Consider the following 23453-nt stretch of genomic DNA (forward strand, 5'->3'; position numbering starts at 1 on the left):
TGCCTAGCAACACAGGTCTTTGTAAGAATACCCCCCCCCCCCCCCCCATTAAAGCTGGATGACCTTAAACATTTCATCCACAGATCCTTCAAGTTAAAACTCAACACATAACTAACCGGAACTCTTCCCCGTCAGAAAACATCAGCCTGTTCGCTGAAGAATAGAAACACAGAATAAAACTCTGACTACGTCTGAACACCAACATTAATATTTACAGATCAGAAACGGATTATTGATCGACCACCTCACAAACACTCTTCTTCTAAACAACAACTGTAGAGTTCATGTCTATTAAAATAAATAAAGAAACATCAGTCCGTGTGAACCTGCACCGCCACTCAGTACACAACCACAGACACACCTGGAGACATTTCTGCTTCCTGGATTCTAAAAACCATCAGGTGAACTCCTGACGAGAACCAATCAGACAAGTCTGTTCTTAAAATGTTTTCCCATTCTTTCTGAAGAACCAGAACTCCAGTACAGAACACAGTACCAGCAGTCCTCATTTAACAGGATGTGGTCTGGGGCTTCAGAGTGAGGTCTCCAGGCTGTGCAGGGGGCTCCCTGGACACGGCGGCAGCCCCGCTGAGTTGGAAGGGATCTGGCCAGGCAGCGCGATGTCGTAGACCATGGCGTTGTTGTTCTGGTTTCTGGGCGAGGCCGGGATAGGCGGCAGGGCGGAGAGCCCGATCAGCGGCGGTGGGAGGACGATGGGGATCCGTTTGGTGGGGGCGTCGTCCTCGCACTCGGCCTCGTCGATCAGCGGGATATGAGCCACCGAGTCCTCGATGCGGAACTCAGGGTGGCTCATGAAGCTGTGGATGGAGCTGCGGGACTCGGGCGTCTCCAGGCCCTCGTAGGGAGACACGCTGTCTCTGAAGGCGTTCACCACTCGGATCTGAAAGATGAAGGGGAACAAAAAAAAGAAAGATTCAGGTGTTTGTCTATCTTGTTCTCAATATTTTTCTCATCAAGAGAGCAGTCACTGTGGTGCGTGAGTGAGCTGCTGGGTGTGTCTGTCCGAAGCTAATCTCACATTCTGATGCAGCAAACTGCAGAACATTTTGGTTGCTCATTATGGCGGCATGCTCAAGGACCTCTTGTTGTCGTAGTGATAAGTGTGGTTTCTTCTTATCTTATTGGCAAATAGCAAAATGCTCAACAATAAAGGCTTCAAATGCTAGTTTATAATTATTTGTTAGTTTACTGAGGAATGTCGTCCTAAATGTTGCGCTCTGGTTTTGATCTGTGAACTCTGGTTCAAAGTGAAATCCTCTACCGGGTAACCAGAGGTAGTTCTCTTGAATTTCCACAGAAGATTATAAAATAAACAAATCCTCATAGATGGAAACAAACCGCAGTGTGCAGGCAAACAGGCAGCTGTTTGGTTTTTAGTAGATCCCTCTGCCTTTAGACACAGCAGTTAATCCAGTGGATTACTTTTTTAAACTTCCTGTTCTCTTTTGTTTGGACTCAGATATTTGAACCGATTCCTGTAAAACTGAAGCATAAGTGGAAAGCTTTAGGAGGCTCATGCTGCTCGTCACGATCTCAGTTGTTTTGTCAGAGTAACATTTCCTGTATCAACTGTAGTGAAATGTCCTTTGAAATGTGAACCCATACCTGCGTGGAGATGCGGTTGAGGCCGCGGCACCAGAGCACCTGACTCTTCTTCAGCTCCATCTCACCGTGGTCGATCTCGTTCACGTCCTTCATCTCCTCCAGCTCCTCCTGGGGGATCTCCTCCTGCTGCCTGCCGTGACCCGCCGTCTTCAGGAACTTCAGCCAGCGAGTGGGGATGCTGGACACCAGCTGGGAGGCGGACCGACACAAACATTACAACCCAGTCTGAGACAACAGCTAAATAAAGTTATTATTATTATTCAGCAATTCCACTGAATCCTGTGTTTCTTTGCGGTTTGTGTTTTCAAGATGCTGACCGTGTAATCACAATGTTTCCAGTTCAGTTCTAGCCAGAAACGTTTGCTACATGTCATCCCCATCTCCCTTCATTACCTGTCCCCACAGGAGGCTGCCAAAACCCAGAAAGACGCACCACAGCCACTGCACGATGGTCAGACTCACACAGCTGAATGGTTTGCCACCAAACTGCACGATGACGATCTGCAGGAGGAAAGAGAGACGCACCGTCATACAGTGAACTCCTCTCACTGAGGACATGGCCGGGTGTGACGGTGTGCCTCGCCCTTCACAGCTCACCTGTATGAGGAAGGTTCCCAGGATGATGGTGCAGAAAATGGGGTTGTTTAAAACGCCCTCGAACACGTTCCTCTCGCCGTGAATTTTACGGGCATTGAGCTCGTTAAAGATCTGCATCAGCACAAAGGTGTTGAACACGATGGTGTAGTGCTCAGAGGGCGGAGCGTGGAGGGGGGCGTTCCTGCCACTGTCGATGTCAAATATATGTTCACCTGTGAACGGGAGCGTAACAGACTACTGAGCAGGTGTAGAAATCTACCCAATCAAAAGGGGTTATTTAAGAGGATGTGTTTCAGACCATGAAGCTGTGGTGCGTTCACTGACCAAAGAAGAGCAGGGTGAAGATTACGGTCAGCTGGTAGACGGCGTGTCCCAGGATGTTCTTCATCATTGTGCGGGAGATGAGCGGCTTTTTGCGGCCGTACGGGCTCCTGAGCAGCAGAGCCTCGGTTGGCGGCTCGGTGGCGAGAGCCAGTGAGGCGAAGGTGTCCATGATGAGGTTGACCCACAACATCTGCACGGCTTTGAGAGGAGAGTCCTGGAAACACGCACATAGATCTACTGTCAACGCCATCTACTTGAGTTTCAAGATAGCTAGAATCAGGTCCTCCTTATCCATGGCTGATGCAGAGATCCTAATACACGCCTTTGTATCTTCCAGACGGGATTATTGTAATGTTTTGTTGTCAGGCTTGCCATGTTCTAGTCACGTTCTGGTGTTTCAGAATGCTGCAGCAAGTATCCCAACTAAAACTAGAAAATTGGACATAATACACCAGTTTTAGCCTCACTGCATTGTCACATCAGACTTTAAGGTCCTTCGGATGACTTACATATGTGCAGATATGGGCTGTGTTTGTCACATGGATTGCCTTTATTGTAATGTCATCATGTTGTTACTACCCTGATGTAGGCAGCAGCTGTGTCGGGTGAAGGCTCTGACCTGGGTGATGCAAGCGCCGGTGAAGGCCACAATGACAGCGACCACGTTGACGGTGAGCTGGAACTGCAGGAACTTGGAGATGCTGTCGTAGACGTTCCTGCCCCACATCACCGCCTTCACGATGCTGCTGAAGTTGTCGTCTGTCAGGATGATGTCAGAGGCCTCCTTCGCCACATCTGTCCCTGCGATACCCTGCAGAACACAGCGTGTGGGTCAGCTTACACAAACCTCTTCTGATTCTGAGTGTTACATGTGAAGGTGCTGATGACTGAAGGATGTGCTGTGATCATCTTAAATGCTCCTCACACGTCTCTGATTGCTCCCACAGATATCTGTCAGGATCAGCTGACTCTCAGTACATCCTAGGATGTTCTGACACTCGACACACACTGAGGTGTATTCCAATGATTGCGGAGAGTTAATTAAAAATCAGTAAGCAGACTCAATCATAAAATCTGAAATGATAGAATAATCAATTGTTTGTCCTTTCAGCCCCTGGCTGCTCTAAATCGATAGTAAGATAAAAAATACAATAACCAGAATAACCTGAAGGTCTGAGGGGGCGTGGCCACAACAGAGGATAGGAAGTTCAATGTCCATCTGGACATTCGTTTTGTTTACTTTCTTTAAACTTGAAAATAAATCAATCTGTCTTTTTAGATCAGCTCATATGAATAAGCAATAGATTATATATTTTTTTATAATTTATTCTTATATTAATTAATAAATCATGTTAATGTTACAATGACAGATGGAAGCAGCAGTTTCATGACATCAGCAACAATTGTTACCATGGCGAAGCCAACATCTGCTTTCTTGAGGGCTGGGCCGTCGTTTGTTCCGTCACCAGTTACCGCGACAACCTGCCTCTTCTCCAGCACAGTGCTGTCGATGATACCTGAGACGATGACAGACAAACACACCGCTGAGACACACTAATGGGCCAAGTGAAGATGAACAACACATTGTTTTCCGCTGTTTTCGTGTCCTATAATTCTTTATCAGGGTTGCCTCTGAATTTGTATATATGTTCACATTTTCTGTGATACTCTAAGCACTAAAGCACTTTGATGACATCATGCATACATTTTGCAATTCAAATACTAGAGCATCTGTACATTTATAAAGTACATATTTAATTACTTTTAAGACTTTTTTCTTAAGCCACAGAGGAGGCAGGGCTGAGGTCCAAGCAGCCAGAGGCCGACAGGTGCCTCTCTATGCAGACCTCTCAGACACCAACCCAGATTTAATGCCCCCCCCTACAATTCCAGACATTTGTTTCTGAATATCAGAGACCTACGTCTTTCTAACCACTGCCTCAACAAGCCCTCTTGACTTAAAGTGTGTCTAACCTTTGACCAGAGTGTGTTTGTCCGTTGGAGATGATCTGGCAAGGACTCTCAGCTTTGGCCAAATCTTATCAATAAGCTCCTGCTGAATCTGCACACAGAGAGAGAGAGACGACATAATATGAAGTGTTAGTTGCAAAACATTAATTTAAATTAGTTAAGCAGACAAAACTGCAGATTGTGCTAGTGGTGGTTGCTCCTATGAGGGGTCATAAGAGATTCAAAAAGGCTGAGAAGAAAATTTCCATGGCAAAAAAAAGAAAAGGCCAAAAGTCCGTCTGATTTTGTACCCACTTGCCCGACAGAGTAATTAAAAAAATACATTAATGTTGAACATGTTTTTTCGGACCTCTCCAAACTCGTCTCGTATCCGTCGGTTGAACTCTTTGCCTTCCATACAGAGGAAGTCCTCTCCGGGTTGCAGGATGCCACATTTGATGGCGATGGCCCGGGCAGTATTAATGTTGTCTCCAGTCACCATGCGGACAGTGATCCCGGCCCGCTGACACTTTCTGATGGCTTCTGGTACCTGATGAGAACAACAATCATTTCTTTTGTCAGAATCGGTTCTTTTAAGGGTCCAGTGTGTGATGTGTTTGTACTGCGTTTGGCTGGTTGCTGACGTACCTCAGGTCGCACAGGGTCTTCAATGCCAACCACAGCGATGCAGGTGAGGCTGGTCAGTATGTGGGCCTCGTCTTCCCAGTCAGGCTCTCCGTCAGCGACGGGGAAGTCTCTGTAGGCGAGGCAGATGGTCCTCAGGCCCTCCGACGCCATCGGCTCGATCACCTTCCTCACCAGGTCGTCTCGGTCCCGGGGCTTAAAGACTTTGGATTGACCATTGGCCAAAATGATCTTACTGCACCTGGAACCGCAGGAAAGAGTCATGTGATCGCCATCCAACTGAGCACAGAGCTGTGTGAGGAGGAGCGGTAAACCTACTTCCTGAGCAGGATCTCAGAGGCGCCCTTGCTGTACATTCGGTAGCTGCCATCGTGGTTCTTCAGCACGGTGCTCATGGACTTCCTGGAGGAGTTGAAGGTGTAGACCTTGAACAGTTTCTCTTCTGGGAATTCGTTGCGGATGGTCTGGTAGTCTCGGTGCAGTTTGAGGGATAATCCCAGTAAGGCACATTCAGTCTTGTTTCCCACCTGGCGAGCCAGCCCGCCCTCCTTCTCTGGAGGCTGCAGGGAGCAGAGAGGATGTTAAGTTTTCAATGACCAATCAGCTTCTCTACATGGTGTATCTTAAACTTATCGACTTCACAACAGACCACTAACTGTTAGTAAGAAGCTGAAAAAACTGAAATATTGTTACATTTTCAACTTCCTCTTACACATATTTTTGTCAGATAATAACCTAAACATTTTCAGTGTCCAATAACCGATAATGACATGAAAGAAGTACGGTTGGTCAGTAACACATTCTCAGCCTAGATGACTAAACGAACAGCATTTATTTATATTTAGCGTTATGCTTACTTCTAATTGGAATTTCTACAGCCAGGAGAATTATCCTCCTTATCCAAAATCCATTCCTGTATCTACAAACTGTCTAAGAAAAGTTTGGCTAAAATGAAACTAAACACTAACACCAAAACTGACTAAATCTCCACTAAACAAAACGAGAAACATAAAATGTGACTTTAAATTTAAACCTGCAATTTTCAGTGAGCAAACTAAAACTTAAACTAAAGATTTAGTAGGCTCCTCCTCCTTCCAGAAAATAATGGTCAGACTAATTAAACACAGAAAAGAATGGCTTGTGACAGTCTTAGTGGTGGCGTGACAGAAAGGAAACTCAGAAAGCTGAACCTGTTGGTATCATGAACGCATGTGCTCTGATCTGTGCAGTGATCAGATGAGTCCTGATCTGCTCTCCAAACCAACCTGCTCCCTCAGCCAAATGCTTAACTCACAGAGCCTCCTGAGTGGTCGGCTATTTTTAGCTCACCATAATCTGGGTGGTGTAGGCGCAGTTGACCCCGATGCAGTATAGGAGCAGTTCCAGGGCCATGGCAGAGATCTGGCTCGGCTCCGGCAGGTTTTTGTAGTAGCGTCCTGCGATGTAGGCCTGCACCACCTTCATGCGGTTCATAGTGAGCGTGCCCGTTTTGTCGGAGCAGATGGCCGTGGCATTGCCCATTGTTTCACAGGCGTCCAGGTGGCGGACCAGGTTGTTGTCCTTCATCATTTTCTGACAAAAGAGGAAAGCAGCGTTACCTGAGCCCAAAGCACAAACTACAACTGATGTCAGTTTTGATTGGATTAACCTATTGTTTTTACTGCATCATATAGAAATGATGAAAAACAAAGGAACATAATCTGACTGAATGTCGTACAGACTCTATATGTTTAAAGTGACAGGCTGTATACAAGCAGACCTTGACTGAATAGGCCAGGGAGATGGTGACAGCCAGAGGGAGACCTTCAGGCACGGCCACCACCAGCACCGTCACACCGATGATGAAGAACTTCACCAAGAACTGCACGTAGATGGGAACACACTCGCTGCGCCAGGGGACCCCCTGAACCCAGAAGGTATCAATCGCGAAGCGGGTGATGAGGATGATGACAGTCATTAACGACATGAACAGACCTGAAGACACAGACGGAGAGGGACAGACACATTGTAGGTGAAACGTGTAGGACATGAGAGTAACTGAGGGAGCCTTATTCCCCGACTTTAAGACAAGACAACTCCTCACCTGGGAGAGATTGGAATGTGTGTTTTACCACAATCTCACAAAGTAGTTTTTTAACAGTTGTTACATGTGTTAGACAAAAATAAAGCTAAAAATGTGTAGGCTTTATGTGTTAAAGCAAATTAAGTCACAAACCCTCCGTGGGCTGTGGTCAGTCTTCTCTTCACTGTCCAATTCACCTTCCATCTACAACTTATTCTAACTGATGTGTCCTTTTGGGATGGGTCATGATGATAATCCATGCGACTATCATCTTGTATTAAAAAATATGTTTTTACTGCTGCAGGTTTACTGAATAAGTAAATGTAAATGTGTGTGGAACGTTGGGCTCTTCTCTGTCGGGCAGTGTGTGCGGTGCAGCACATTTAATAGGGAGGATAGAATAATCCCAGTGATTATAGAATAATATCTTTGCTTCAGTCACCCAGTCTTAAGAGTTACATTGTTACAACAGCAATGTCGCTCTCAAGTATGAAAGTGATATAAGTAAGTTGTTGCAAAGCTGCATTTAGTCCAATTGTACATTTTAATACGGTAGTTTTCATCATGTTTATCTCTCCCTCCACCTCTGGAACTAAACTCCACCACAGCACTTATTAACACGGTTTATAAAATGCTTTGAACCATAGTCCTGAAAGTAGGACACCAGGATGAGAGCGAACACGAGACAGTACTAAATGAGTTGAATAACAGCACAGCATGTTTCCACCAGATGTTCTCCTGTGCAATAAAAGTCCAGTGGATTGTTTCATCAACATGTTGGGGTTCAGAACTCAGGCGATGTCTACTCTGACATTCACACTCTGTTCATCATTCATCGGATTCTCTATTTGTACCTGCTTTGCCGATCTGCACGGCCATTTTGGTCAGCTTTCCCTGGAGGACCGACTTCTCCTTCTTTGGTGGGGTTTTCTTCTTCTCTGGTTCTCCGTCCTCATTGATCGGCTGCACCTCTGTGACATCGTCATTGTTCTCTCCTGCAGAGGACACAGAAAGTCAGTAAAAAGTTTGCGTCAACAAAAGAGTCGGGGATCCTTTTCCAATATATCATCCAATATTCCTTAAAACAGGATGAATTAGAGGTAAATGTCTGTATTTGTTTAAAATAAATCCCTGACAACTATCTCAGCAACTACAGCAGCCCAAAGAACACAAACATCAGGTTGTCCTATCCCATCATACACTACAGCATCCTGTGGATCTGGTGGAGTCGCCCAGCAGGACCTGAGGATGATCATGATGATGTCAGTGTGTCAATCACACATGGCCAGACATGTCAACAACGTGGTTGAAATATTGTCACCAGGACAAACCAGTAGGACCAGTGGAGGTTGGGGCTATGATTTGTGTCAATAGAAAGGTGAAGTTATTGTGCTGTGTTGGTTACCTTCATGTATGAGCCAAGGCAGACCTCCAAACTCATCTACTAACAAACTAATCCTCTAACTAACCATCCGGACTACATCATCTATGTTCCATCTTGATCGCCATGGTAACAATAAACAGCCAAACAAACAGAACGAACTGACACTGTAGCTCTGTGACTGTGTTACATTTTATATGCAGGTGTGTGTGTGTTTGTTTCTGGCTGTGTGTGTGTGTGTGTGTGTGTGTGTGTGTGTGTGTGTGTGTGTGTGTGTGTGTGTGTGTGTGTGTGTGTGTGTGTGTGTGTGTGTGAGCACGCTGATCCCAGCTCAGTAATGAGGTTATTAGTGGACAGGCAGGCATCAGCAGCAGGCAGGAGAAGAAAGCAGCTAGCGAGTTTAAGGCTGATAATCTGCTTGGTCCTAATCACCATCAACAGAGTCGGGAGCACCTGCTGCTGCTTCAACCACAGGACATGCATCGCACCTTGTGGGACCACGGGGACCACGAGGAACACATGAGCAGGGAGAACCCAGAGTCTCACTGACTTCAGAACCTGAGATCCACCTCAGAACCCTGATGTTGATGATCATGATGTAAAAAAGACTTTAAACACCAGATATGTCCTGTTATTTAGGAAACAGTGTACAATGTAGAACAATGTTAGAGGCATCGAACAGACAGTGACCTTCAGACAACAACAAACTAATCAGGATCCTTTAACTGAATTGTGTGTGATAATAGTGGGATAATGATGTGAGATGGGTCTGAGTGAGTCTGTATATTCATGATTAGGTTTATGAACCAATTAAGCTATTTTGGGCTCCGTCCTGATTGGCTATATTTCCATTTAGACGACAGAGATGTTGCTGACATCAGAAGCTCAGATGGCCGGTGCACACGTATGCATTGTTAACATCATATCTATGGATGGATGTGGGGGGGCGACTCTGGCCCAGAAGTGGAGCGGGTCGCCCCTCAATCAGAAGATCGGCTGTTTGATCCCCCGGCTTCTCGGCTTGACTCCTCAAGGCTGTGTCATCAGTGTATGAATGGGTGAATGACGTGTAGTGTGAAAGCGCTTTGAGCGGTTGGAAGACTAGAAATAGCGCTAAACAAGTGCAAGTCCGTTTACCGGTTACCATGTGAGGTCGGCAGACAGTGTTTGACTCCCACAAACTTCAGGATCCAAAGGAGGGCTGCAGCGATTAGTCGGTATAATTGAAGTTTTTATTTTTTTATCTTTTGACCATGGAGCTGCTAAATACACTCATAAAGTCTCTACCTGCTCCAACAGAAATACCATTGAATAAGTTACAACAAACCCCCAGAATTGGTGACAGAAACACCTCGACTTCACATATCAGGACACTACATGACACTACATGACCTATGACACTACATGACCTATGACACTACATGACCACTGACACTACATGACCACTGACACTACATGACCACTGACACTACATGACCACTGACACTACATGACACTACATGACCACTGACACTACATGACCACTGACACTACATGACCACTGACACTACATGACCACTGACACTACATGACCTATGACACTACATGACCACTGACACTACATGACCACTGACCACTGACACTACATGACCACTGACACTACATGACACTACATGACCACTGACACTACATGACCACTGACACTACATGACACTACATGACCACTGACACTACATGACCACTGACACTACATGACCACTGACACTACATGACCACTTATGGACCACTGACACTACATGACACTACATGACCACTTATGGACCACTGACACTACATGACCACTGACACCACATGACACTACATGACCACTTATGGACCACTGACACTACATGACCTATGACACTACATGACCACTGACACTACATGACCACTTATGGACCACTGACACTACATGACCTATGACACTACATGACCTATGACACTACATGACCACTGACACTACATGACCTATGACACTACATGACCACTGACACTACATGACCACTGACACTACATGACCACTGACACTACATGACCACTGACACTACATGACCACTGGCAGCCTGTTGGCTTCTACACTGCTCCACTCAGAGAACAGTAACATATATTGCACATTTGACCAACATGTTAGATGAATTAAAACATGGAAAACAAACTAATGTTGTCTTCTCTTCAGCATGAGTAGAGTCCACAGTGACCAGTAGAGTCCACAGTGACCAGTAGAGTCCACAGTGACCAGTGCAGCTAAACCAACCGACCTCAGGTAACTGAGGGACGGATGAACTGAAGCTGCTGCAGTTCAAAACAACTATCACAGTCACTCAGTCATAAACAGTCACTCACAGAGCTCTGCTGCTTACCTTTCTTTGCTTTGCCATCTTTTTTACCTGTGAAAAAAAAAAAACAGTCAGACATGAACAAAAAATTTAAAGCGCCAAATAAACATAAATATATTATAACCAGATAAAGGAAAGCCTTTCCCTCATTATTGATACTTTGGTACCACACTGAGATGAAGGAGAAAATCATACACTCTGATCCTTAAAGTAGCAGTGAGGAGGTCCTTCCTCACTGTTACAATCATTTAAAAGCATCTTAATGGTGTGCAAACGTACTCTGCAACATCTTCTATTGGTCTTTTTTTATGAAGCCATTGACAGCCTGCTGACTCCTCACTCAATACTCTTAACCAGCCCCCGGAGGCAAGTGATAATACAACGATGCATCTCCGACATACAGAGACACAGTTATTCTGGGCCTTTTTAATCGGGTAACTACTTCGCAATTACACACGTATTGCAGAAAAAATAGACCTGAAGCCTAAATAAATGCTACAAGTCACGGTTACGCCTGTGAGATGGAGCTGTGACACCTGCATATATTACAATGTGAGCGGATCTGTTGGGTGAGAGGTGTTCATTCACTCAAACATGACAGCAGTGGTCCTTAGCAACACACCTGGTGGAGATCTGCAATCTACTAAGTGCCCCTTTCCAGCTGTTTAGTTTTACCTTCTCAATGTATCTCTACTTATTTCTGTCCCCTCTGGGTATCAATAACGTTTTATATCGTCTTATTTTGAGACAGAAGTGTATCTGCTGTGTGAGACGATTTAAAAAACACTGTTAATGTGGACTGACCTTTAGGTCAGTCACAGATTTTTGAAAGGTGAAATATGAACTGAGAACCGGTAAGCAGCATCCTGTTCCTCTTTAAGAGTAAAACAATCCCTTTATATTCTTAACTTACTTTTCTTGTCCATCTTGGCTTTCTTTTTCTGCTCCTTTTTCTTCTCTTTCTTCGCCTTCTCCTCAGCCTCACCTTCACTTTCCTCACCAGCAACAAGCAGCTTGAAGATGATTCCAGACTGAGAGTTCTCGCCCACAGCGGTGACCAACATCTTGCCAGAGCCCTCCATTACATGGGTACCTGAGAGAGAGAGAGAGAGAGAGAGAGAGAGAGAGAGAGAGAGAGAGGAACTTTACCCTGTTGCAGACAGACGATGGTACCGAGGTGACCCGTGTGTGTTTGTGTAGCAAGTCACAGGTTACATGGTGGAGAAGACTTTGTGTGGCTCAGGATTTATCTGCTTGACTGATCCTGGATCAATCTTTTTCATATACATGTTCGCATTCTTATTCTGTCATATATATTGTTATTATATCTCGTGGTTATTCCCAACACGGGGCACCTGCCCGTCCTGGACGAGGGATCCCTCCTCAGTTGCTTTTACTGAAGTTTCTTAATTGTTTCCCCCAGCAAAAAGATTGTTGGTGAACAGATTGTAAAGCCCTTTAAGGTGAATTTGTGAGTTGTGATATATAAATATATTTTACTTTAGTTTTTCCCCGTCTCTGTTATTTCATGTGAAAAGAGAAAAGAGTGAAGCACCTGAAAGCAGCGCGGGGTCTTTATCTATACTCTTCTTGACATGATCCGACTCTCCGGTCATCGGGCTCTCATCAATCTTCAGGTCGTTGCTTTGAATGAGGACTCCGTCAGTAGGGAGGAGGTCACCTGGAACACACACACAGTAATTACAGCTCACACTCATGAGGACATTATGTTCCATCATCATCACATCGTAGAAATGTTCGATCTAAACAGAGAAAAGTCGGCTCATTATCATTTGAAAACATCAACATTCTTCTGTGGAGACTAAACTGTAAATTGGCCACCACAGGCACAATATCGGTATCTGTATAAATATTTTATCATATAGATTATTGCAATATGATGTTAATGATCCCTAGAAGACAGGGATGTTAGGGTTGTGTTGAAATGATTGGTTATTCTGTCACCATAAAACAACTCCACAGTTTTCTCGACTGACAGCTCTGTGGATGATCCAGAATCACTGCAGGTCAGTTTTTCAGATGGAATTTTTCAATCCTTTGAGGACCATGAATAACGCTTTGAACATGAGAGCATCTCTAAATACAACTAACTAACTACCATTTGAAGATTTTCAATAGTAGCACCCATAGGATACTACATTCATTGCATTACATTAACTTTTCAGATTCTATTGTCCAAAACAACTAACAATAAGTGCATTTAAACTCAAAAGGAAGTTTGTTTTTAAGCAGTTGAAGATGGATAGGACCTTACTTTGAGAAATAAATATAAACATGTTTGTCTTCAAAACCCTTTTTTAATTGAACAAAAGATGCCAATGTTGTAAAAACTGTCAAAAAGATTAAATAATAAATGAACAAGATTATGTATCTGAACAGAACTTTGATGTCATCTTCCAGTACCTGTCTTTTTTTGATGGTCTCAGGTTCACATTTCAGTCAGTGCTAAGGTTTGACATTCAGCTGTAATCATGACCTTCAATCAATGGTTGAAGGTCAAGTGTGTGTTTTTTGGTCTCTCACCATATTTGATTTGTGCGATGTCTCCAACGACGATCTCGGACACTTTGATCTGGATCACCTGACCCCCTCGGACAACGGTGAACTTCTGCTCCTGCTCGATGCGGCTCTGGAGGCCGCGGAACTGCTTCTCTTTGCTCCAGTCGTTGAAGGCCGTCACCAGGACAACGCAGACCACCGACAGCAGGATGGCAGCCCCTTCGATCCACCCGGCCTCCGACTCACCCTCGTCCTCCGCGCCGCCAGCTGCTTTGCCACAGTCTGAACAGAGACAACGCAGGCTGGAGTTTTAGTTTTTTGAAACGCAGGTTTACATTTGTTACATTTCCCCCGGCTTCTTTACCATTGACTGTATTTAAGAAATGTTGTCATTAAGCCTAGAGTTTAATGAAAGATACTGCATGGTTTAACTCCCTCACCCCTTAAACTATTCATTCAATAAGCTTTCTGTGAGGAGCTCCTGGGCTTTTTGGATTTGATGTGCGTGTATATGCCTTTCTGTATATGTCTACAAACAGTTTCATAATAAAAGATATGTAAAGATACTTTTCTAAAGATGTAAATATGAACAAACTGAGTGAGTGTTTAAAATAAACATGAATGAACTCACTCCTTCTGTCAACATCGGGCGGGCTGTAGAAAGAAAGGCCTAGTGAAATGATGGCTGCCACCTCCAGGATGATGAGTGTGAGATCCTGCAGGGCTTCCCACACTAACTGCAAAAAGGTTTTGGGTTTTTTAGGAGGGATGAGGTTCGGTCCAAACACCCGTTTTCTCCTTTCGATGTCCTCAGAGTTTCCATCTAAACCTGCAACATGGAACACAAAGACACAGTGAGAGACCGGTCCTCCTCTGATCCTGGTTTACACCATCAAACAGAGTTCATATTTAATTATTTCTCCAGGGAGATTAATAGAGTATTTTGTTTTGTATCTTAATGTTACACCTCTTGCTGCCCCTGCATCCAGTTGTTTTGATAAAGACCTGGAGCATAAGCAATATACTGCCAAAGGTTCATTTTGACTATTTTCTTTTCTAGATTTAAAGAAGTCTTGTCTTAACAAGGACAGAATTAAAACCTATGGCTAGAACTGATAGATCTGTTGCCCTGTGACATCACAGAGTCATTAATGTGTTCTGATCTGATTTGTCTCTGACATACACTCTTGGGTTATAATAAACAGTATAATACTTTAAGCGCAAATTTAATGACTTTGAAGCCCCAGGGAAATAACATTTAAATTTCCCAGTTTTTTAATCCTGTGTCTTTGTGTCCTTTTTCATTTATCTCTTGTTATATGCCAAATATATGTCAAATCAGTGTCAGAGTACTTTTACGTTACAATCTCAATAAAATACCTGTGTTCTCTTTTCTGTAAAATGGTTTCAAATGTTTGATGATGTTTAAAAAAAAACAAATGAGACTTTGAGCAACTAGCTAGCCATCCCCGTCATCGTAGTTATCTAACAGAGCAAAATGAAGAGCGGTAAGCAGGGATATGTGTTTGACGCTGTTTATCTGGATGTACAGCCTGTTGAAAATCTGCAAAATCAGCCACATTGTTTAAGAAATGACTACTCGTTGTACCCCACTGATATCCAAACACACATCTCTTCCTATCTCTCTCCATATCGCTCTGTTAGGTAACTATGAACCTCAAATGCAGTTGTATATAACGAGGGTGGCCAGATAGTTTCCATCAGCTTTCCAGGTTTCATCTCTCCCTCGTCCTACTGCTAATCTAACACCAGGGGAGGGAGGTGTCAACTTCAGCTCCGTGTGGTCCAATGAAATGCTCAGGATTTGATTTAAATCCCTCTTGTGACTGTACACCGCTCAATTATTAAGTTTCACTGTGAAACACGTTACAGTATAAAAGCTAAAGACGCTCCAACTTCTGTTTCACTGAAACTTTACAACCTTTTTACTGCCTCTAAGAGGAATATATCAACTTGTTTTTTCATGTGTATGTGTTGATGTTTGCAGTAGGCCTACTACTGTGTGTAAGAGGCCAAGGCTGAGTTTAAGTGCATAACACAAGTTGTTATCATAATATGTTGTTGGTGTATGAGTAGTGTTGTGTGTGTGTGTTGTGTGTGGTGTTCAGCGACAGAGAGAGAGAGTGGATTCACGCTGTTGGAGTTCGATCAAAGCAATGAAGAAAAGGACAAGTTGTCTCGTGTTATTAAACGTACAGTGTCACATACACACTTTTGTGTAGAATACAACTACAATTGGCATACATTAACTAGTAGTAGTTTAGGATTAGGCTACAAGAGCTGCATCAAAATGTATTTGTGTGGGAGCAGTGAGCAGACAGGTTTCCTCTGAGGAGCAGTACATGTAAGGACAAGCTCACATCCCTCTGGACTCTCTGCAGCTGCTGCACGGCGGCGGCGGCGGCGGACTCGGTCGGTCTGAGCAGGTTTGTAACCTCTCGTCATGCTCGGGGAAAATGAAACTCAGCGAGCAGAGCACTGAGCTTGCCCTCTGCTTTCAGGTGAGTGGGATTACACTGTAAGTTAATTGATCTGACCCCCAGCTGTCACCACAAACACACACACAGAGGAGTAAAACGGTGTGATGGATTTTCCACTGATTTCAAGCTGCTTCTGACATTTTACCTCTCTGTGTCAGCAGGAGCCCAAACACTGAAGGTGTTTACTGAGCGTATGCAAGACGGACAGACGGGATGAATTAATGATGAGGAGGGAAATGTCAAGGGGCAGACCTATGAGATACACTGTTCACAGTTCACTGTCTGCAGGTCAGCGTGAGACACTGAGTCCACGTCTGTAGTTCAGAATGAGACACACTGAGTCCATGTCTGTAGTTCAGAATGAGACAGACTGAGTCCACGTCTGTAGTTCAGAATGAGACACACTGAGTCCACGTCTGTAGTTCAGAATGAGACACACTGAGTCCACGTCTGTAGTTCAGAATGAGACACTGAGTCCACGTCTGTAGTTCAGAATGAGACACTGAGTCCACTGTTTGTAGTTCAGAATGAGACACACAGAGTCCACGTCTGTAGTTCAGAATGAGACACTGAGTCCACTGTTTGTAGTTCAGAATGAGACACACAGAGTCCACGTCTGTAGTTCAGAATGAGACACACTGAGTCCACTGTTTGTAGTTCAGAATGAGACACACTGAGTCCTCTGTTTGTAGTTCAGAATGAGACAGACTGAGTCCACTGTTTGTAGTTCAGAATGAGACACACTGAGTCCACGTCTGTAGTTCAGAATGAGACACTGAGTCCACGTCTGTAGTTCAGAATGAGACACTGAGTCCACGTCTGTAGTTCAGAATGAGACACTGAGTCCACTGTTTGTAGTTCAGAATGAGACACACTGAGTCCACGTCTGTAGTTCAGAATGAGACACACTGAATCCACGTTTGTAGTTCAGAATGAGACACACTGAATCCACGTCTGTAGTTCAGAATGAGACACACTGAGTCCACTGTTTGTAGTTCAGAATGAGACACACTGAGTCCACGTCTGTAGTTCAGAATGAGACACACTGGCAAACACTGAGTCCAGGCATGGGACGATGGTCCTCGCCAAAACTGGATCATGTCTCTGCATGCAGACTTTTATATAATTGCAGTGAAACCATTGGGTGTATGAATGAAAGGAAGGAATCAATCTGAAAGAATTAATTTGTCAAATGATCATGTGATGATATGTAGTAAACGTGCTGAAACATACAAACAGTGGGATGTTGTGCTCAGTGTGCTGTCGGGTTATGGAGTCTAAGTTTAGCATATAAAGATGAATGTGAAACTCCTCTGGTCATCTGCTGCGTGAGAACACACAGCGACCTCTGATCCAGCAGCAGCAGCAACCCTCCAGGATACAGCAGAGGTCACCTCGTGAAGAAAAGACTACGTTACATGAACTAGTATCATGTCTGAGTGGACAAAGACTGCAGCCAGATTTTAAACTATTATGACATTTAGGGCCCTTTTTTTTAACCACCGCAACTAGGCCTGTCTCAATTATTCAAAATCAACTTATCTCCATTATCTGAGCAGACGGCTATTATTTTGCATAATTGTTTAATTCAACAATCAAGAGGATTTTAAGTCAATGTTGACATTTGGCAGCAAATAGAAAGTGAATTAGGGGCGTTTTCATCAGCTTGGTAAATAAAGAGTCGATCTGAGCGCAAGGTTTCAGTGTAAAGGAGCTGGAGTTGTTGCTTCCATGTTTTACAGATTAGACAATTCACATGTAAATGTTTGGATGGATACATGGTGGAGTAGTGAGGGTCCTTTCAGGAGGAGCCAGAGAGCGAGTTTGTGGTCAAGCGAGATAGAGAAGAGAGAGAGAGAGAGAGAGAGAGAGAGAGAGAGCAGACTGAAATGAACAGGTAAGTTGTCTAGCAGTAGTAAATGTGCAATTTAGGTTTTATTTTGTGTCTTTCTTTCAGCAAATTATTAATAGATTCATTTACATTATTTTTGCCAATAATCACTTCATTTTAATGAGCAAAAGTAAATTGACAGAAAGAGACAATTTAACCGTTAATCGCAATAACTTGTACGACAATGAATCCTCCGCTATATTTTTATGATCATTTTAGCCGTCGGGACAACAACTAGAGCAGCACGCAGACAATGTGGTATTTTCTTGACCATTAAATGTGTTTTGCCCATTTGTGTGACATTTTGGTGCCCAGAACTACAGACATAGAGGAGAAACACAAACAGGTAGAGGGTGCATTCAAATGAAGCAGTACAAAGCAAGTATTTGGTATTTTGGTGGAAATTGTTTCTAAGATGCTGAGAATAGACGTTTTCTAGATCAACAATACTTCGATGCCATTTTGGTGATTTAATTAACAAGAGTAAACTAAATGTTGCAGGAATACTGGATAAGCTTCTCATTTGCAGAGATTGTCGTTATTCTTACAGGGGTGAGTTTCTTTATTAATGACTACACCCTGCAATATATTTTCCACTTCACAAGCCCTTTTGTATTTGCTCTGCTGCACATACATGAACTAAAATAGTTGGTGCACTTGGTGCGACTTCAAACACAGATGCTTTCCCTGGGCTCCTAATAATATATTAATATTTACTTATGATTAACCTTTATCAAAAAGCAGTTTTTAGAGTCTGGAACAGCAGCATTTGTGTCATACTGTCCTGAAGCTGAACAGGGAGCAGAGCAGGATCAACAGAGGCTGAAGGACACAGTTGACTTTGACCATCACACAGTAGACGGTCCCTTAAAGACTAAAGCTAGACCGTCCCCTGTTGTTTTACCAGAGTCCACGCCAGGGGGCGGGGCCTGTGAGTCATTAGAGAAGAGGCCTTCTACATCGTTAAATACCAAAGTGGAGCGTCACATTGCCTGTGGTTAAACTTAAGTTTAGCTTTACGTTTCTCTGTGCACTAGCTGGGAGTCACGCTGTTGTTCTAGTGCAGACACAAACTTAACACATAAGCAGAGTTTCTCACATATTTACCATCGATAGGTGACGTTTTCAGTCTGTTACACAGTCCGTTAACATCTCCGTAACAATCCTTGATCTTGTTCATTGCATCTTCTCCTCTCAGGTCCATGAGGGAGCTGAGCTCCTGCATCGAGCAGCCGAACTCGACCTCGTGGTTGGCCTCGCCACGTTGGCCATGTTTGGACCCACGAAGAGAGTTGTTGGCCATGTCTCCTTCCTCTGGGACTCGATAGAGGCCTCCCAAAAAACACAGACTCAGTGGTCGGGTGCAGATGTGGCCTTACAGGGACTCTGTGACTGTAGGGAGAGGGATAGATCACGTCAGTTTAGAGCGCTCTGTGAAAACAACTCAGCGGGCTTTACAATCTGGACAACTGTGTCCTTGGACCCTCGCATTGGATAAGGAACAGGCATTCCTTCCTTAAATGCTGAGAGAATGTTTTAAATGAATATCTTTTCCATATTCACATATACAACCCTTCCTAGCACAGTAACTTGTTCATGGGCAGCAGCTGGAGTAAATCAAGAGTGATTAAGGAAATACTCTTTACAAATTGTCTTTGTCCTCGGCAGCAGGAAGAGGAAAAATATTTAAACATTTAAAGTTTGTTCAGTGCTGGGAGATCACGATCAAACTCAATTCTCATTAATTTACACTTATCTGACGTGGTACTTGTTCCCTCGTCTCACCTCACCACTGTTAGTAATCAGCTGTATGAGTTTAATTGTGGATTCCCTTTGAACAGGCAGTTGTAGAGCTTTGTGCCTGCTGGTGTGTGAACTGAAAGCCGTTATGTGTGTTCCTCACAGGTTGTGACCTCCATGCCTTCAACTGTAATCTGTGTCAATCAGTCAGTCGAGGCTTAATCTGAGCGAGAGAGGAGCAGCCTGTTTGAGGCTGAAGGAGAGAAAGAAAAGAGCTGCTGGTAGGTGAACGGGCAGAACTGAAGTCGTCCCTGGACACATTGCTCACTGTACACTACGAACGCCTCATTAGTGACTCCATCTCACAAACACAAACACAAAGATACTCCGCTCACAACAGGAGACACAGAGGGGCTTTAAAGCTTCACGTAAAAGATATGCTGCAAAAGTATATTTTTCCTTTTAACTTTATAAGTTAATATTGAACAAGTCATTACAGCAGGACATGATACTACTCAAACTAATGGAGGTGTGAAACAGTTAGACTAAGCAGCCAGCTCTCTCCACTAAGAAAACACACTCAGGCTTCTTTGACAGAAACACTCCTCGGAGCCGGTCGCATCTGATAAAACACAGTTATTACTTCATTGTTGCAGCACTGAGGAGAAGAAAGGCTTTACTTACAGAAACTTCCCCCATCGCCTCCTGTTAGCAGCAGCAGGTATTAGCGGCGGTCCGATTACTCTGAGCAGCGTCACACTCACAGCTCCAGAAACAGCCCATAACCCAGCCACAGCTCCTCAGCCGTCGGTCTGCAGACCTGCTCCGAGACCACAGTTTACTCCCAAAACCAGCCTGTTGTTCGGAAATTCAGTTTGACCTTCAGGAAACTCACAGCCACAAGCACAGGAGCTGAATGATTATCTGAGGAAAGCCTCGCTTAATCTAATTAGACAATCTGTAGGTTCAGTGAGCGCGAGAGAGGCTGCTGCTGCAGCAGCTCCTCCTGCTGAGAACACACCAGCTCTACAGCCACAGACCAGCTCTACAGCCACAGACCAGCTCTACAGTCACAGACCAGCTCTACAGTCACAGACCAGGTCTACACACAGACCAGCTCTACAGTCACAGACCAGCTCTACAGTCACAGACCAGCTCTACAGCCACAGACCAGCTCTACAGTCACAGACCAGCTCTACAGTCACAGACCAGGTCTACACACAGTCACAGACCAGGTCTACACAGTCACAGACCAGGTCTACACAGTCACAGACCAGGTCTACAGTCACAGACCAGGTCTACACAAACACACCAGGTCTACACAGTCACAGACCAGGTCTACAGTCACAGACCAGGTCTACACAAACACACCAGGTCTACACAGTCACAGACCGGGTCTACACAGACACACCAGGTCTACACAGACACACCAGGTCTACACACAGTCACAGACCAGGTCTACACACAGTCACAGACCAGGTCTACAGTCACAGACCAGGTCTACACAGACACACCAGGTCTACACAGTCACAGACCAGGTCTACACACAGTCACAGACCAGGTCTACAGTCACAGACCAGGTCTACACAGAGTCACAGACCAGGTCTACACAGACACACCAGGTCTACAGTCACAGACCAGGTCTACAGTCACAGACCAGGTCTACTAAACCTGCTGCTGCTTGAGCTCCACCTGCTGAGAGGAGGGAACCGTTATCTAAACACACTTGAGAAGCTGTACAACTGATAACTATCTATCCCTGTTCTCAGCGCTCTGGCTGCACGTTCACTACATTTGTTTCTTTTTTCTTACAGAGACACACACAAAACTCATGCACGCTTCCCTTCCCCCCACCCTCTGAGCGCGATGATGCCGGCTGACGTCAGGTGGCACACACACACACACACACACAAACAGGTGGATTACAGCACAGAGAGACACAGGCGGATTAACTGAACACAAACACACACAGGGTGATATCACTGTTTCACATTTGCATGATAGTGTTTAACACTGAGCGAGTATGATCTTTGAACCCGCACTCTAAAACTCACTCTACCAAAGAAGTAGTTCACTGAGGGCATCGCACATCCACCCGTCTATTAGAGCTCGGATTGTTGCAGCCAAAAAACAATGGTGACAGATTTCTGTTTAATCTAGTCCACACTTACTCACATGTTACAACCCAGATCTGAAGGTGATTAAGACAGAGAATAAATGAATTCATCTCATAAAGAAGATTAAAGTCTGGAGGATAAATGAATTCTGTTTGAATTGGTTCACTAAACACCAGGCTGACCTGGTATCAGCTTACCAGTGTACAGTGTTAAACTCTAGTTTTACTGTGAGAGGAAAACTTCCATCTACCAGATTATACTGTTGCAAAAACAAGAACTATTTATTTAAAGAAAGAAAAAACAACCTGTTTGATAAATATGTGTCGATCATGCACCAAAATTAAAATATCTTATTATTAGTTAGGCCTATATTATTCTATAATCATTTTAGCTTTCCATTATTCAAAATGTTTCATCCACAATAATGTGGAAACGAGACGGTGCCTGTATTGGCTAAACAATTCTTAAAATGACAGTAAATTGACATACAAGTACTGTTAAATAAAACTATCATAAAGGAGATCGTAATTACAAAACCTGGCAAAAATATTGGGACTTAAGTGACACAGGAAGAAATCTTTATAGTATTGAAGAACATTAAGGCGTTGGTGGAATATGGAGCCGGAGCTCAAGGGGAGACATGGTCCTTATGAGAATAGGACACACTATAATGAACTAGATACTTAATACAAAAACATACTGCTTTATTATTAGTCATTTAACATACTGCAGTAAACTGTAAACTATCTACATGTGCCAACAGGTAAGTGAACAGGTAGCCAGAGAGGAGGGAACATTAGAAGGAGGATAATGGCTGCAGCAGAGTGAGTTGTGTTTGTGTTGTTTTGCATGTTTTCAAGCAGCTCTTCCACTCCCGTCCAGCAGGGGGCGATGTCGGTTAAAGGGACACGTGATGACGGCTGATGCTTCAGGTTGTCATGGCGACAAGCCTCCGTCCACCTTGTTCACAGCTGATGGTGACGTCACTGGCCAAGGCGTGAGGTTTTCAGTGAGACGACGGTTTGAAAACCTGTCACTCAAAGCGTTGGAGTCACGTGACATTAAATGAGATGATTAGTTAATTAGTCCTGATGACGCAGCACGTGACTGAACTGGTTTAGATTAATTATTATAAAGTCATTTATTCATTTACTAAAGGGAACAAAGTTAATAACGGAACCTGCTGGGTTTACAACGTGATGACGTCATGACGTCAGCTATCGTGCCTTAACGTTAACTGACGTAATGACGTCATGACGTTCGTTAATTTAACCGTTAACTGCCGTTAAATTAACCAACCGAGCTCGTTAATGAGCCAACGGTCGCTAACGGTCACTAACGGTCGCCCCCTGGTGGCGCTGCGTTCTTGCCGCTAGGTGGCGCTGTTGGTCGGCGGTGACCTCCACAGCGTCCTGACCCGCAGCACCGGAGCTTCATGAGCGGTTCTCTCACCTTCACCTGCAGAGACGCTCGTAGAGAAACACTGACGGAGACTGAACCCCTGCTGACGACACGCAGCGGGAAACCCCGTCTCACCGCCAACACAGGCCACGCCCACAACAAGCACACGTCACCAATGTATACATACACACATGTATACATGTGTATATATTTATATATATATATGTATATATACATATATATATATATATATATGTATATATATACACGTATGTATATGTATATATATATATATATACATACGTATATATATATATATACATATGTATATACATGTATATATA

General features: G+C 44.1%; 1 protein-coding gene across 1 annotated transcript; it reads right to left on the reverse strand.

The window, feature by feature from the left end:
* Positions 1–430: 430 nt before the first annotated feature.
* On the reverse strand, positions 431–19154 carry LOC129108878 (plasma membrane calcium-transporting ATPase 1-like). The gene is made up of 20 exons (XM_054620800.1): positions 18959–19154; positions 14091–14288; positions 13484–13741; positions 12495–12620; positions 11853–12032; positions 10964–10990; positions 8059–8199; positions 6902–7116; positions 6472–6714; positions 5461–5702; positions 5146–5383; positions 4868–5047; positions 4522–4609; positions 3958–4064; positions 3167–3358; positions 2548–2761; positions 2224–2435; positions 2020–2127; positions 1627–1815; positions 431–901 (listed from the first exon to the last, which is right to left on the reverse strand). The coding sequence occupies exons 1-20, from the start codon at positions 19152–19154 to the stop codon at positions 533–535; spliced, it is 3723 nt and encodes a 1240-aa protein (XP_054476775.1). The 3' UTR covers positions 431–532.
* Between the last annotated feature and the right edge of the window lie 4299 nt (positions 19155–23453).

This window comes from Anoplopoma fimbria, chromosome 19, assembly GCF_027596085.1.
Source record: "Anoplopoma fimbria isolate UVic2021 breed Golden Eagle Sablefish chromosome 19, Afim_UVic_2022, whole genome shotgun sequence".
NCBI classification, from domain to species: Eukaryota; Metazoa; Chordata; class Actinopteri; order Perciformes; family Anoplopomatidae; genus Anoplopoma; species Anoplopoma fimbria.

Bases quoted from the DNA above. Each gene is read 5' to 3' on its own strand.
- LOC129108878 (XM_054620800.1), bottom strand. From the start codon at position 19,154: ATGGCCAACAACTCTCTTCGTGGGTCCAAACATGGCCAACGTGGCGAG. The intron at 12,621-13,483 runs GTGAGAGACCAA...TGTGTGTTCCAG, and splicing joins CATCGCACAAATCAAATATG to GTGACCTCCTCCCTACTGAC. The intron at 5,048-5,145 runs GTACGTCAGCAA...TGTTCTCATCAG, and splicing joins AAGACCCTGTGCGACCTGAG to GTACCAGAAGCCATCAGAAA.